At 34.6% G+C, this 15,774-nt stretch overlaps 2 protein-coding genes across 2 annotated transcripts in view; one reads left to right on the top strand and one right to left on the bottom strand.

Annotated features, from left to right (window-relative positions):
- The window catches only part of LOC124358318 (protein argonaute-2-like), a 206,365-nt gene that overhangs the window by 140,082 nt on the left and 50,509 nt on the right, over positions 1–15,774 (top strand). The window contains exon 17 of the mRNA XM_046810617.1: positions 3,380–3,521. Coding sequence (XP_046666573.1) covers positions 3,380–3,521 — 142 coding nt within the window. The remainder of the gene's footprint in view (positions 1–3,379; positions 3,522–15,774) is intronic.
- LOC124357303 (protein argonaute-1-like) overlaps positions 1–15,774 on the bottom strand; it is a 39,532-nt gene that overhangs the window by 11,246 nt on the left and 12,512 nt on the right. The window contains exon 2 of the mRNA XM_046808965.1: positions 1,213–1,468. Within this exon, the coding sequence (XP_046664921.1) occupies positions 1,213–1,424 (212 nt within the window). The 5' untranslated portion in view covers positions 1,425–1,468. The remainder of the gene's footprint in view (positions 1–1,212; positions 1,469–15,774) is intronic.

Here is a 15,774-nt window from a genome sequence, read left to right as displayed (position 1 = left end):
CAAGAATTTTAAACCAGCCAATTATAAATTTTCATTTTAAAATTTAAAAAACTAGCTAATCTAGCACCCTCAGGTATTTTGTTAAAGCACGTAATACAATTTAATTTAAAAGAACTACCAGTTTTAGTTAGCTTATGTGGAAGTATATAAATTATCCCCTTCCATAGGTGTCAATCTTGATGAATCTTGTGTCTTTCAGGATATAAATTTTAAGTTTATTTTGTGTGCAGCAACACCTGGAAGATACAAACAGGGTTCCTATTCAATCTTAATTAATTATCAAATCTACAGCTACAAATATGGTGTCTGTTGCCAGTTCTCGTGTCTAACTCAGCTTGAATACAGGTGTGTTTTGTTCACAAGTTATAAAGATTTTTAGTTTCACTGTGTATTTCTTTTACAACCATGTAAATTATGTTTAGCTTCTGACGACCAATTAGATTGTGTGAACGAGCAATCAGTCATAAACCAAGATCAGTCGGGACCACTTTAATCATCCAAAGGACTGTTTGCATGCATGGGAACTTAACACAACATAGGAGTAGAACAAACCTAGTTAAACTCCACTACTAGCAGAGACAAACTTGGAATAAAATCGTCAAGTGAGACTGGAGAACACGTCGTCGATTACACACACTGTAATAACCACATTCTGTACTATAAACAATTGGACAAAATCATAGGCTATCGTAGTCTTTTGGCTTCCGCCATTTATCTTTATTCAAATTTTTACAAATCATATCACGTACAATACAATATTTGGGATTAATCAACTCATGATTCAAGGATATGTCAAATTATTTCTTGATTTCATAAGTACTTATGAGACAGAAAACAGTTTTGAGATTTTCCAGGTTGGGCAGATACCCTGAAAGTGGTATTGTTCAATTACTTCACAGTCACGCCACAGTCTCCAAAGGCTTATCAAGAATGACAGGAACTGAATTGGTGGTGATTTTGTTTAAATCATACTTAAAGGTTAAAGGTTTTAGGATTCAAAATTTAGAAAATTCTGGATTTCCCCTCACTAATTCCCAATGTCTGAAACCATCCTTCCGCGATCAGAAAAAAAAAAAAAAACAATCTAGGAAGAAATATAATCTCTTGAAAAGAGTAAAAATTTGTTTGTACTTTTAACATTTACTGCTTATAGTTAGAATATTTTTTTCTACATTATTACAAACTAGAATTAAATTAATTGGAGAAAAATACCTATGTTGAATAGCCGATTGCCTGATGTCATTCATCTTATACACTTTACGGGTGTTGGGTTGATTAGGAATCATATAATCCACTTTAAGACCTTTGATGAATTTTCTGAAATCATCAAGTGCGGGCCCAGATATCCCATTTGTCTTCAGCACATTATAGTCAGGGTCCGGATCTCGGAAGTTTGACTTGTGCTTCTTCATCATATCCAACATTATATCAAGAAGAGGTTTTGGTTCTGGAAAACCTTTATGTGCCACTAGAAAAATAAATATTAAATTAGTAATTATGAATAAATTTCACACAATAGTAACAACATTTTCAAGATGCAGTTTTTAATTATTCTTATAAATGCAGGGTATAAAAAAATTCACTAAACAAACTTTAAAATATTGCTCCATTGACCAAGATATAAGCTAAACACTAAACGTAATGGTCTACATCTTTTTGTTTATCTGTCTGTATGTGCTTTTTTTAGTTTTCACTTGTTAATTAAGAAACTAGTAGACAATAGACAATAGACAATAGACAATACACTTTATTGACATGTTCGTTGAGAACAGTACATGCGTCATTGGTACAGATTTCATGGTTGTATAAAAATTACATAGCTTAATCTAAATTACAAGTTTAAAAATTCACTTTCTGAGTAAAAGGGTCTCTCTTGTAGCCAGGCAGTTAATGCTTTTTTTAAACGTTTGGGTGGTTAATTCTTTAGGGATTCTGGAAGTTTATTGAAGTAGGCCGCTCCCTTATATGATGGTTTCCTGGCTGTGAGGCTCAGGTGGTGTACAGTAGGGTGGCTCGAAAAAACCTTTTTTGGAGTAATCAAATTCTAATAGCGCAAAAAACTTGCGCATAGACATCATTATTAAGGAAAAAATATAAAATAAAATCATTTTCAAAATTTGAAATCGCACAGAGGGCTTAAAAGTTACAAAAAAAATAAAAATTTTGGCAATTTTCGAAATCGTAAAAAAATCTAATTTTTATTTTTTGTTTGTTTTAATAGTTAAAAAGGGTCTTATAGAATAGCCTCAATGAATATAAATAAAATTTAGACTAATTCCCGTTAAACTGAAATCGCGCAAAATGCCTATAGATGCGGGGGTTTTCGTAAAAAATCGATCTTCCATGATTATGATAATTTTTGTGATTTTCAATATTTAACGTGTGTTTACATAACATATTATATTTAGGTTTGTATTAAGACTCGTGCAAGTGATAATCAAATAAATTTATTAGCCAATGACATCATATTACATCATATTATACATTATGCATGTTATTGTGATAGGCAAAAGGTTATTTAGATGGAAACTCCTTTGAATTGTGACTTGAAATCAAATGTGGGCATCAGCTGTCTTGATTTTAAGGTATCTCTAATATATCCATCTCGATTTTCTTGCCCGCACACTTTTTCTGCTGATTCTGTAACCAGTTTTACACACCTCTCAACTGCCTGGGTGTGGCATGGGAACTTGAGGTAGTTAAACTCCGGTAAGGCCTTTTCTTTCAATAAAGAAGCAATATGTTCAGTTGACATCTTAGACAGAAGTGGCGGTGGTGTTAACTTACAGGTAGACCAATCAATTAGTTCGGTATAGTTGTTTGCACTAAAATTGATTGAAGGTATGATGAAGTCTCTAACGAATCCTTCGGCTAATGGCTCATTTCTGGATTTTAGGATCCTCCTGTATCCGAGTTCTCTAATGTTTGGGTTCTTATCCATTATCATAGCCAACATGATATTTTCAGGGTGACAGAAGAATGCGTTCCTTTGAATCACTGGATCAATGATATTCTTGATACTTTCTGGCAGATATCTGGTTGATTTGACTACCTTCAAAATATGCTTCGGTCCATCTTTCACAGTCCAGTTTTTCTTTATATCAAACCACACAGGCGCATATGTCTTCACTATGTAATTTGCAAGAGTCCGTAACTCAATTGTTGGACTAGTTTGGGAGACATACAATCTTAAAACCCGGTTAGCACAGGTAAGCCAGTTATAGTTTTGTCTGTTCTTCCGTCAAAATAGATTGCGTTTACTTCTTCCATCTGGTTGTCTTCTTCCGTAATTACTTTTCGAATCTTCTCTTTCTCTCTTCTTATTTTATTTCTGTCTATTACTTTTGCCATGTTTTCATCACATATTATTCCCAAATAGTGCAAAACACCAGTAGCTATTGCTGCGGTGGCTCTGTCCGACACCCCGAACCTGTCACTCATCAAGGATGTTGTTGTCAACGTTGAACGCATTTGTGTAGACGAAGAAGGCAACAAAACCCCTACATCACACTCAACATCTGGTAAATTTTTCTTAATTTTCTTTTTTTCATTACTGCAACCACTAATAGCACCTTTGCTTGTACTGGGAGTACTAGGCTCAAAAGTAGTTTGCGATTCTTGAGACAACAATTGTGCTCTTCTCTCTTTCTTAATTTAGTTGTTTCTTGTACATCTAAACTACCAATAGCCATAATTCTGGTTGTTCTTTGATCATACATAAAGTTCAACTCAATGTCTGGAATTCTTCTAGTTTTATCACATTTACAGGCTACACTCAAAGGACAGTTGCCCTTACAGATGACAGTACCACATGTGCAATTCAAAGTTATTTTGCATTTACACGCAGCAATATCAAATGTTTGCTTTTTGCATTCTGTATGAAAGCCTCAATTTTTTTCTTGTAAAAATCTTTTTCACAGTCTCGGTTATAAGATTTTTTTAATGCAATATACGAGTTGTAATATGATTGGATCAATTGGACCACACGAGTGTGTGTGACTGTTGGAATTGTAGCCTTGTTGTAAATTCCAACTACTTGAGTAGCTACACAATCGGCAATTGCTAAAAATCCTAATTCTTTCTTATTATTAGGGCTAAATAACAAAGAACGTTTATACTTCTCATCCAAGCAACAGAGCAGGATGTCCTCGTATGTTGGCAGCGACAATCCACTTAGTTCTTTGGGCACACCGATGATAGGGCACGCAATAGTCTGTCTTGTGACACGGGGAGCGTTTGGACATGCCATTTCAAAATTACAACATATAAAAACACTTTATCACAATGTTCATCACATCACTGTTTGATTGCACTAACAACGTAAGCACTAGCAGTAACGCGGATGATTTGCAACTGACCGCCCGCGTGTCCCGTAGCCTGGGCGAGTCTATCCGTCCAAGCGGAAGGGGAGTATGTTTTGAGGAGAGCTAACTAGTACCTTACTTTCGGCCTTTTGCGCGAATACAGTTTAGGATTATCTGTTCGGAAAGTATGTTTTCCGTGTTGGGAGAACAATTTTGAATGGTTTTCAGTCTATTAAAATATTAAGTTACTAATTTTTAGATTGATACATATATTTAAAAATCGTTAAAAATCATGAAAGATCGTTTTTTTTACAAAAACGCCTCAACTTCAGGCCTTTTGCGCGGTTTCAGTTTAAAAGGATTGAGTCTAAATTTTATTTATATTTATTAAGGCCACTCTTTAAACCCTTTTTTAACTGTTAGACCCCAAAAAAATTAAAATTTGAATTTTTGCGTGTTTTCGAAAATTGCCAAAATTTTTATTTTTTTTGTAACTTTAAGCCCTCTGCGCGATTTCAAATTTTGAAAATGATTTTATTTTATATTTTTTCCTTAATAATGACGTCTATGCGCAAGTTTTTTGCGCTATTAGAATTTGATTACTCCAAAAAAGGTTTTTTTCGAGCCACCCTAGTGTACAGGCAGTGTGAAGTCAAGGACATGGCGTGTGTGATACTGGTGAAGGTCTCTGTTTCTAGTTTTTCTTGAGTGTACCGCATGCAGAATTACTTCTAGGATGTACAAGTTTACTACTGTGAGGATCTTCAATTTTCTAAATGCTTCCCGGCAGCTTTCTTGGTATTGGAGTCCTTCTAGAGCTCTTATTGCTAGTTTTTGCTGCCTGAGGATCTTCTCCATGTTGCAGTTAGCTGTTCCTCCCCATAGTGCTATACCGTATCTGAGATGTGTCTCAAATAGTGAAAAGTAGGCGGTTTTAGCTGCGTCTTTATTGCTAATCTGTTTAATTCTGCGTATTACAAATATGCTGGTGCTTAATTTTTTGCAAAGCTGTTCAGTGTGTGCTTTCCAGGTTATATGTTCATCAATTAATATACCAAGGTGATTTGTTTGGTTTTTTGTTTTTAGGTCAGTGATTGGAAGATGTGTATTTTTTTGCCTGGTGGAGAAGTTTATTTGAACAGTTTTATTGCCATTTAGCACTAAGTTGTTCGAGATGCAGTATTGTTTTGTTGTGATTAGGGCGCTGCTTAGACTTCTGGCAAGGTGTTGCGTGGTTTTGTCAGATATTGTTATGACAGTGTCATCTGCGTACATGGTTGTGTGACAGATGCGCTCTAGGTAGTCGGGTAGGTCGTTTGTAAGCAGTAGGAACAGGACCGGGCCCAGCACTGATCCTTGTGGCACTCCCATCTGCATGTCGGCAGTTTTTGACTGAACTTTTTCTAATAAATTGTTTTTAGTGTATTGGATTTCCACCAGTTGTTTCCTGTTGTTTAGGTAGTTCCAGAACCAGTCTGCAGTTTTATCTTTTACACCCATGCTTTTTAGTTTTTGAAGAAGGCGTTTATGATTTAAGCAGTCAAATGCTTTTGTAAAGTCTAAGAATAAACTAGTAGCAGTGTGGCCCTCTTCCAGTTTGTCTATGACATGCTCTATAAGTTGAATTAGGGCTGTGGTTGTGGATCGTCCTTTCATGAAACCATGCTGATGTTTAGTTAGTAGGTTATTGTGCTCAAGATATTGTAAAAGTCTTTCTAGTACTATCTTTTCAATAATTTTGGAGAAGGTGGATATGAGTGATATTGGTCGGTAGCTAGTCATGTCGGTGGTTGGTCCTTTTTTATATTTCGGGTATACTTTTGCTGTTTTTAGTTTTTCAGGGTAAATCCCTTGTTGTAAGGATATGTTTATGATGTGTGTTAGGGGATCAGAAATTTCTTCTTTACAGATTTTTGCTAGTTTTGATGAGATGTTATCTAGGCCAGATGAGGTTTTTGTTTTCATGGAGTCTATTATTTTCTCCACAGTAGAGATACAAAACTCAAATTTAGTACAACTATTTTTCTTGCCATCTCAAATCAAGAGAAAATTTAATATTTCATTATAATGTCATGTTGCAAGATGTTGAACAGTTAAAAGTGTTTAAAGCTTTATACTATAGAAACTGATTATGAAACTTTTTTAAATTATAAATGTTGCTAAATCAATATAAATATTTTGACACAGAAAATATAATCTAAAATTTTAATTATTGAAATGTTTGACATACAGTAATTGACCATGCATTACAACCAGTTAGAAGTATATTTCTACATGACAGATTGACTGATCTAGGTGGTAAAATGTTTGTAATTACATTAAGTAACTTATTATTTAGTTACATAGTTTTATTAGTTTTTCAGTATTAAGCTTTAAAACTTCAAAAGCCTGCCATCTTGAAACGTAATTTGACAATATATATACAGAATGATTCGGGTAGTGTTACCGGCACTTTCTGAGCTTATTGTACAATACAAAATAATGAAAAAGTTCATGTAAACATGGATCTGGAAATGCTTTCTTACTAAGCAATGGCCGACAAATGATTTCACTTGCAATATAGGACCCGAGGTTAAATGACCATTTTCTGGGAGTTTGGAAAGTGGGATTTAGAGACGAATACAGTTTTTTATAGTGGTTTTTTAAATGATAAATTGGGTGTAACAAAACTGTCTACATAAACTGTAGTATATATACATACTATAAGAGTATATATACATTTTTGATATTTTGCCAATATTTAAAATTGTTGGCTCTATTGTCTACTAGTATCACTTAACCCATTGCGGATCACTGACGAGCTGGGCTCGTCACGCAGCGGCCGGGCCTAACGGCACGGTGACGAGCTGAGGTCGCAAAAGCGTTCTGCTTTTAAATTTCCCTCCAAATAGTTCTGTTAATGTCTGATAGATCGGGCGATCGTCTTCACTTGTCTACTAAGAGTGTTTAACAACGGTCTACGTTTAGAATTTTCAAAAGTTTTATAAATATCCTACAGATGGCAGTTGTATGTCGAAGTTGAAAAATCATTCATATGAGTTTACTCTCTGCTTTTTAGCGCTTCTGATTGGGTGTTTTCCTCAGTTGTTATTATAATACTTTTGAGGTTAGTAACACAACTAAACGACGCAGACGTACATGTTGGTGGGTTTAGTCTAGACAATGGCCCGGATGTTGCAATCGATTCGCCCGATCTGCTTTATTTAGACTATGATTCAGACATCATCCCTGCCACGCCGTAACCTTGCTCGCGTGTTATCGTTCCTACATCACGGATACCCCAGCAGGCCCATGTTCCATCTGAACGAATACCTTCGCAGCTGAATTTTCTAGTATACAATAGCGAGCGATACGATGTGTCGCACCATTGCTGTTCGTGCGGCTGCTGACCGTGAATTAATTCGCGCCCGCTGGTGCCTGCGCGCCAAAACAATACGATCCGCAATGGGTTAACCAATGCTATTAAGGAAAAACCAACCAATTCATTAATACAATTAAATTTTTTGGTTATTAGATATTGAAGTTTGTTTCAGTAACTTTCAGTTGTAGCGACAGAGAAGCTACTGTTTCATCCCCAAAAAGCCATAAAGGTTGAGAGATATGAATTTGTTTCTCAACTCGGACTAAACAAGAATGGCAAAACACCAAAAATAGACTTGATGAGTAAACAGAATGAAAGAGACAACTATTAATGGCCAGACATTAACCCTTTGAGTGCCAAGGGCCGATCATCTAATCTAATGTAGCTGATATCTAGAAGGCTGTGGCGCGAACCGCCTGTTGTCACGCTGCAGTCGTTTTGTTTACGTTCAGTTGTTTCTGCTAGCTGTCTAGTGTGGCTGTGTTGACATTTTGGTTAGTGTTTTAAAAGTTTCCTACTTTTATTACTTCAGTTCAATTTCATTTTTTAATAAGGTATAGTTTGCCGAAATGAATAAAAGAAACAGATCGCCCTTAAGCGAAAATAGGTCATATTCCGCTATATGCCCCCAACGCTTAAACTTTTTTCAATGAACTTAGAACGTTATAAAACGATATAGTTGAGTAATAGAACTAACATTATTCCCCCAACGCTAATTTTTCATTTACGTATGATTATAACGAATTACAATAAATTGGTTACTAGCTAATCATGTGATGCCGCGCGGCCTGCCGTAATCGGGGTTCTCGAGAAAGATAAGATAACAGCGACAACAATACCGATCGCAATACCTGGAAATGCTTGTTGATTGATGGAATGTTAGTTCTGTTACTCAACTACATCGTTTTATAACGTTCTAAGTTCATTGAAAAAAGTTTAAGCGTTGGGGGCATATAACGGAATCTGACCACAAAAATACATCAATTCATTCTTAGCCTATATGATAAAAGCACTCTTTCAGTTATTTCATCTGAAGGATTTAGCATAATTGGCCTTATGAAATAAGCCCAAAGTAATTAATTTAAGTCTGTTCATAATAAATAAATAACAGTTGTATAATCTACCTTGATTCAATTTCATAAAACTAGTTAAATATATTTTACATGAACAAGAGTAAGCGTGCATGTTGTTGCAGGTTTTCAGCATTTTGCAGCAAAAAAAAATAATTCAAAACTCAGTTATATATAAATGTATTTTTATGAAACTTGGTACATTTATTTCAACTAACATGGGGAACATAAAATTGGCACATAACACTAATAAAACAAAAATAAATAAATACTTTTTGTATCTTAAAACAAAACAAATGTGTTTTTTTGTTTTTGTATTTTTGTTTACACATATATAAATATTTTTTTAATTTATGGTCAATATATATATATATATATATATATATATATATACCAATTTGTAGCCTGTATCTTGCCCTAAATAACAAAGCAAAAAGTGTCTCATTACGTTAATTTGTAAGGAAGATGTTAATTTTTTAGTAAAATACTGCAGTAACATAAAAATAGTGCTTGGCACTGAGGGGAAAGGCCTGTCACAAATGATTGGCACTGGCTGCATGACCTTCACCACTTCGTGTGGCACTCAAAGGGTTAAAGACCTACAAAGATACGTTTTCAGACTCAGTCGGGCAGCAAGAGAGAGCTTTCCAAACTCAACTCGTTCATTTCTGAATATCCTCCTCCAGTTTTGAGCTGAACTTTGAATCCCCATATTATGATAAAGAATGGACTACACTGATTCAACTGTCCAAAACAATGATGTTTACAGACCCTTAGAGGCAGAATGACAAAAACTCTAAAACCAAGTTATAATGGCCATGAATAATGTAACTGGTTGGCGAGTGCCACGTCCTCCTCCACTGGATGGGTTGTGGAAATTAGGAGGTTCTTTGCCATGAGCATTCTGTGTTATAAATAATAATCCTTATTTGAACAATCCTTGAGAATTACAAATATATGTCACACATGATTACAAGATTTTAAATAAACATATAATGTCAACTGTGATCAGTTTAAGGTAAATGTGACATACAATTTACAAGAAGTTTAGGTTATATTCCAGTTTAAGGTAAATGTGACATACAATTTACAAGAAGTTTAGGTTATATTCCAAGTTCTCCAGTTTAAAAATCCGTAAATTGAATAAAAGAGGTAAAGTAAAAGCTACCTTGTAAGTTTTGTCTTGAAATTGCCATCTATCCTGATGTCAGCAGGTTGGCATTTGAATAACTTAGAAGTAAGAAGGTTTCTCTTCAAATTGGGCAGTATGATGTTCAGGCAGAGAAAAATAAGATAATTATCTCTGGACAAAGTCTTTTTTTATGCATACGATATAGCTTGATAGACATATATATTAATTTAAACAAACTCTCCAATAATATAAAGTTTTTATTTTTGTGAGGCCTTTCGTACTCAATGAGTACATCTTCGGACTCACACAACTTGATAGACATAGTCTGACACCACAGTAGGAATAAAGATCTCTACAAAGGTTGTTCTACTACTTTCTTTAAGCTAAAGCCAAACAAGAACTCTTATGCATTTTTTTGTAAAATCAACAAACTTTTGTTTTTACTGTATTAGAACCACCCTATACCAGAATACAGTTAAAAAGATAAACATCACTTATTGTTTTCATTCTGTGTATAATGTATAATCCTGAGCTCAACTCCCTACAAAGATTTATCTATTCCATATAAAGCCTATGTCAATGGTAACCCATATATACTTATTCTGCTTCATTGCGTTTGGTAAAACTCCCACATTATGTTTATGAACTCCCATGACTAGTAGATTAGTCTAGTTTTCATTTAATACAAGATTATTGTTTTGGTAATATTGTGTAGCTATGTTTAATGCAGTGTATGGCGAAACAAAGTGATTCTGGATGTTTTTCATTAAGGATTAAAACAGTGTCATCTACATACATAATATTTTATGCTGTTTCTGCTAGGTATTTGGAAAGTCATTTGTAAAGACAATAAACAAAATAGGACCTAAGATTGAACTTTGTGGAATGCCTCTGGAAGTAGAAGTGGAAGTGGAAGCTACATTTCACTATACATTCTGTGGCTTTGTCTTTGTATTTTAAGTCAACTATAGTTGCACCCTCCTCAAGTTGGTCTATAATACATTATATAAGACTTGTAATTGCAGATATTGTGGATCTATCTTTTATGAAGCCATTCTGTTGATCAGTTAGTATAGATTATTCTCTGTTACATGGTTAACATGTCTCTTTAATGCAATTTTTCCAAAAACCTTTCATGCTTTTGGTATTAATGCTATCAGGCATTAGTTGTTTGCATCAGAAAGACTACCTTGCTACAAGACGTGTATTACTTCAGTAAAATTCAGACGGAATGGTAACTTTTCTTCTATAGATAACATTGTTACCAAATAAGTTAATGGTTCTCCAAGCTCGTCAATACAAAATTTAAATACTCTAGAAGATGCTTTGTCAATTCCAGATGATGTTGCAGCCAGGTGGGCTATACAATCTTTTACTTCACTGATTTTCATTGAATGTAGTAGGAAGTAATGTCAGATGTGGAAGATTATCTTGGGTCACGGGTGGTATATTTGGTGTTGGTCTTTGACTAGCTGACAGATCATTATTGGATGGAGTGACAAAGATAGTGCTAAGATAGCTTGCAATTTTATTTGGTTCAGAAATCCTTCATCATAATGTTTTTGTTTTGTTTTCAGAAGAAGAAATCTTTTTAGCAATCTCTTGATGACCCTTCAGCTTTAAATCATAAGCTTTCTTTTCAGTTAAAGCCTCTTGCTTATGGAGTAAAATACCTGTGGTGTTTCTTGTATATGTGGTACTTAGAGCAGAAAGGAATTAGGAACGAGAATCAGGCCTCCAATGACAAAATTTTCCCTTGAAAAATAATTTGGTTTGACCACAAGGCTTGTAATTACTATATTCCAAGAGGTCTCAGGATGTAGTACCTAGGCCAGTCACTGCCAGCTTGAACCAAATATGTACTAGACCCTACTATCGGTCGAGTCTCAATAACTCGTTTATTCAACCAAAAATCACAATAACATGCATTGGTCATGTCAGATGTAAGGAAATTTCTTACAACAGATTACAATTGTCAGTAAAAATAACTAAAACAACTTGAAATCTTAATGTGTTATAAAACAACCAGGGTACTCAATTAGCCGTCAGTTAGGAATTTACAGATGCTGTAAAAACATTTTTCAAGGAGAAATAACTTAAGCCTCTTTCTATATTTTAAATGGTTTGACTCTGCTCTGAGCTGCATAGGGAGTTTGTTAAACAGATTAACTGTATTGTAACGGACAATGTTTTGGAAAAAAGATGTGTGATGTGCAGGGACTTATAGATTGTTATAAATTCTTAAATTATACTGATGTCTACTAGGAATTTTGAAATGTTCAATGTATTCAGTTAGAAAAAATAAAGTATCATAAATAAAAGACATAGACAAGTAAAAATATTCAGATACTTACAATTAGGTTTACAAGATTGACCCCTGTTAAAAAAGTAATTGAAAAAATTACTCTGAATGCTCTTTTTGTAGGAGGAACAGAAACACTGTCCTTTTGTTCTCACACCCCTATATAGACAGAGCATAGACGAGATACGAGTAATTGAGCCCGTAATAGGCAGAAATAAGAACATCAGAGTTGGATGATTTTGCTAAGGTGAGAATGGTAAATATTCCTGAGCTCACTTTGTTGGATACATTTTGAATATGGCTGTGAAATTTTAGCTAGTCATCCAAGGTCAGGTCAAGAAATTTTGTGTTATTAACCCTCTAAGTGGCAAGCGCCGTCTGAGACGTATGATTCACGCCGCCGCGAAGTGGCAAGCACCGTCACAGCCGTCGCTTCACATTTAAGGCCGTTGCTCCTCAACCGTCCATTATTTTTAGGCCTAGTTTGAACTATCGTATTCTCCATGAAATTTCCTATACATATCATACAGTATAGTGTGTATTCATGTTACTAATGTTTGCTGGCTTAAATGATTCAGACGGTTTTCGTATGACCTGGCGGCAGACCAGAGAACAGCTGTCTACTCGTCTCGTCACTGTTTTGTTTGGCGACTTTGCGTACTGTTATTGTCAGTATATTATTGTTTATCGCGTTGTTCGTGTTACCGGTAAATGTTTAGGTTATTCGTTCGTCATGGAAAATGTTGGGGTACTTTGGGATTATACCGACTACACCAGTATGAGGAACACAAACAAATAAATTTATAGAAAAAAACATAGAACGAAAAAGCAACTCTTCAATTACTAACTTACAATGATGATTAATTGTTAATGGGTTTCCTGTGACACCCAGAAAGCAGCAATATCAAGGATGAGTGAGTCTAGTGGATTTCCGCCTTCAGCAGTAACTGCCGACCGCAACGCATATTTTAGATGTAGGCAACTAGTCATGATCTTGTAAAAAACGAATAGCCCCCTCTTCGCTCCTGGGTAAATCCCAAATTCTCATAGTGTCACCCATCACCAATCTATTACACACACAGTAAAACACGGAAGTACAACAAAGCGACAGACACTTCGGCACGAAAAGTACAAGAATGCGGCGCACAAGCTGAACGGGCGGCGAGAATCTGTAGTCACGTTATCTACTAGATCGCTCGACTTTGACCTCTGTCTGAGGATGGGGAGGGGTTTGCGATAAGACAATTCCTGTTTTATATTTACGAAATATACTGTGCTATGACAAACTAAGCCACTATTATACTATTATAGGCCCTACTCTACTGGGAGGAAAAGACAAGCCCCTTCTAGTGACTCGGGAGTAAAAAAAACCAGTTTATACATAGATTTAGTTTTTCCCATCTAACTCTTTTGTTCTTGTAAATAGAAAAAAATGTATAAGAAGTAATTTGTTTAGAATAAAATTGTGTATATTCTGTGAATTTGACATTATTTTGTAGCTCCAGTAGTTTCAAAGTGACGGACAGTAGAACTTAAAAATTATTTTTTCTAAAAAAATTTTTTTACACATCTACAATGATATTAATCTGAAAATAATGGTAAGGCACCAAATATTATATTTATTCTTATTCTATAGTTCATAAGGAAAACGAAAATATATAATGTTGCTAGGTTATCACTTAGATAATATTTTCTAAAAATAAGTTTAACGATCACGGCAATTTACCCAAAAACGGCCTGCCACTGAGACCACAAATGACCGCCACTTATAGGGTTAATTGGGTGGATAGGATATTTTATCTAGATAGAAACTAAATCAGGAGCAAATTTTTCTGAAATGTAAAAATTAAGAAACTGGGTTTTAGATGAATAGATAGTGAGCAGATTACTGTCAAACCATTGTACTGCTTAGTTGGCTTCAATAAAAGTCAATTGTCTCCACAATGGGGCTGAACAGCAAAATAGATGTGTCATCGGTTTAGAGGACAACCATGGCTGCCTCAGTTCCCACAGGAAGATCATTGATAATTGTCAGGAAAAGAGTAGGACCGAGGATGGAAACCTGGGACACACCACGATGTAGAGAGTTCAGGTGAATTATCCTGCCGCACAAATTCACACTCATCAACTGCCAATACCCTTACACATTGCCTCCTTCCCTTCAAATAAGATTTGAACCAATCCAATGCCAAGCCACTTATCCCATTACAACTCATTTTTTCAAGTCGGAGATCGTGATTGATGGGATGAAAAACCTTGCTCAAATAAAAAAAATAGGCCTGTGGAGCAGTTTTCCTCATAGCTCGTAAACTTAATATTAATGTTTTTTTCAATCCCCAAAATAACACTGATAATCTGAATTTCATTCACACCAATATTAGAAGTACGCGGAAAAATTTTGATTGATTTATCGTGGTAATAAATAAAATAAATGGGGAAATACATTTTATAATAATTAGCTAAATTTGGATAGGTTCTGACGAAATAATTTTATATAACATACCAGGATATGTTGTTTGCTCAATGCAATGATACACACAGATCGGATGGTGTTACCAGTTATGTAGACAATAGTATAGATTGTAGTAGATTAGAAATAGGTATGACTTCAGCTGATGCCTTATTGTTGAATATTACTATCAATAAACAATATTTTAAATTGTTTTGTTTGTATAGGCTCCAACGCACTTCTGAAAATTTGTTTCTTAGCGAGTTAGCTGAAATAATGAAAAATATGCATGGTAATGTGGTTTATATTGGGGACATAAATGTGAATGTTCTTGATAATAAACCAATTATGAATGGATATCTAAACTTACTTAATAATCATGGTTTCATGTCATTAATAAACACACCTACTAGAATTACTGTTATGTCTAAAACTTGTGTAGATTATATTTTTGTGAGAATAAAAAACATAAATTCCTTTAAAAGTGCAGTTTTTGATCATGGTATTACAGACCATTGTATTTTGGGACTTGTGTACAACCAATCACCTGACCTAAATACTTTAACTAACAAGTTTAATAATGACAATCTTCAAGTCGATTATAATTTAGTTAAAGAGAAACTGAAAGTCGTTAATTGGGACATAGTCTACAGTGATAATAATGTAAATAGTTGTTATTGTAAATGTAATGGTATTCTGTGTACAATTTATTGCTTTATTTATTGCTGTAAGTTATAAAAAGATAAGCAGAGGAAATAAATTACAGAAGTCCAAATCATTGAGTCCATGGATGACCTTTGATATTATGAATGATATAAATAGGCGTAAGAGGCTTTACAAAATTAGTAAACGAAGATTTATGACACAGCATTTAAAAATTATTTCATTAAGTCTTGTACCGATTTAAATCAGAAAGAGGCTTTTGTAAAAAACCAATATTATTCTAAATTATTATTAGACTGTAACAAAGACGTATCTCGGCAATGGAAAATAATAAATAGTTTGACAGGTCATGTCTTGGACAAAAGTATTGACAATATTGAATTGGCGGATGGTAGTATTATAACAGATCCTTGCGTTATCGCGGAGGAGGTAAATGATTACATTATCTCAGTACAGTCTGACCGTCCTAGTACAGTCCCGACTACCAACCATT

This window comes from Homalodisca vitripennis, chromosome 3 (genome assembly GCF_021130785.1).
Source record: "Homalodisca vitripennis isolate AUS2020 chromosome 3, UT_GWSS_2.1, whole genome shotgun sequence".
Lineage (NCBI taxonomy): Eukaryota > Metazoa > Arthropoda > Insecta > Hemiptera > Cicadellidae > Homalodisca > Homalodisca vitripennis.
This window is presented reverse-complemented; position numbering and strand designations above follow the sequence as displayed.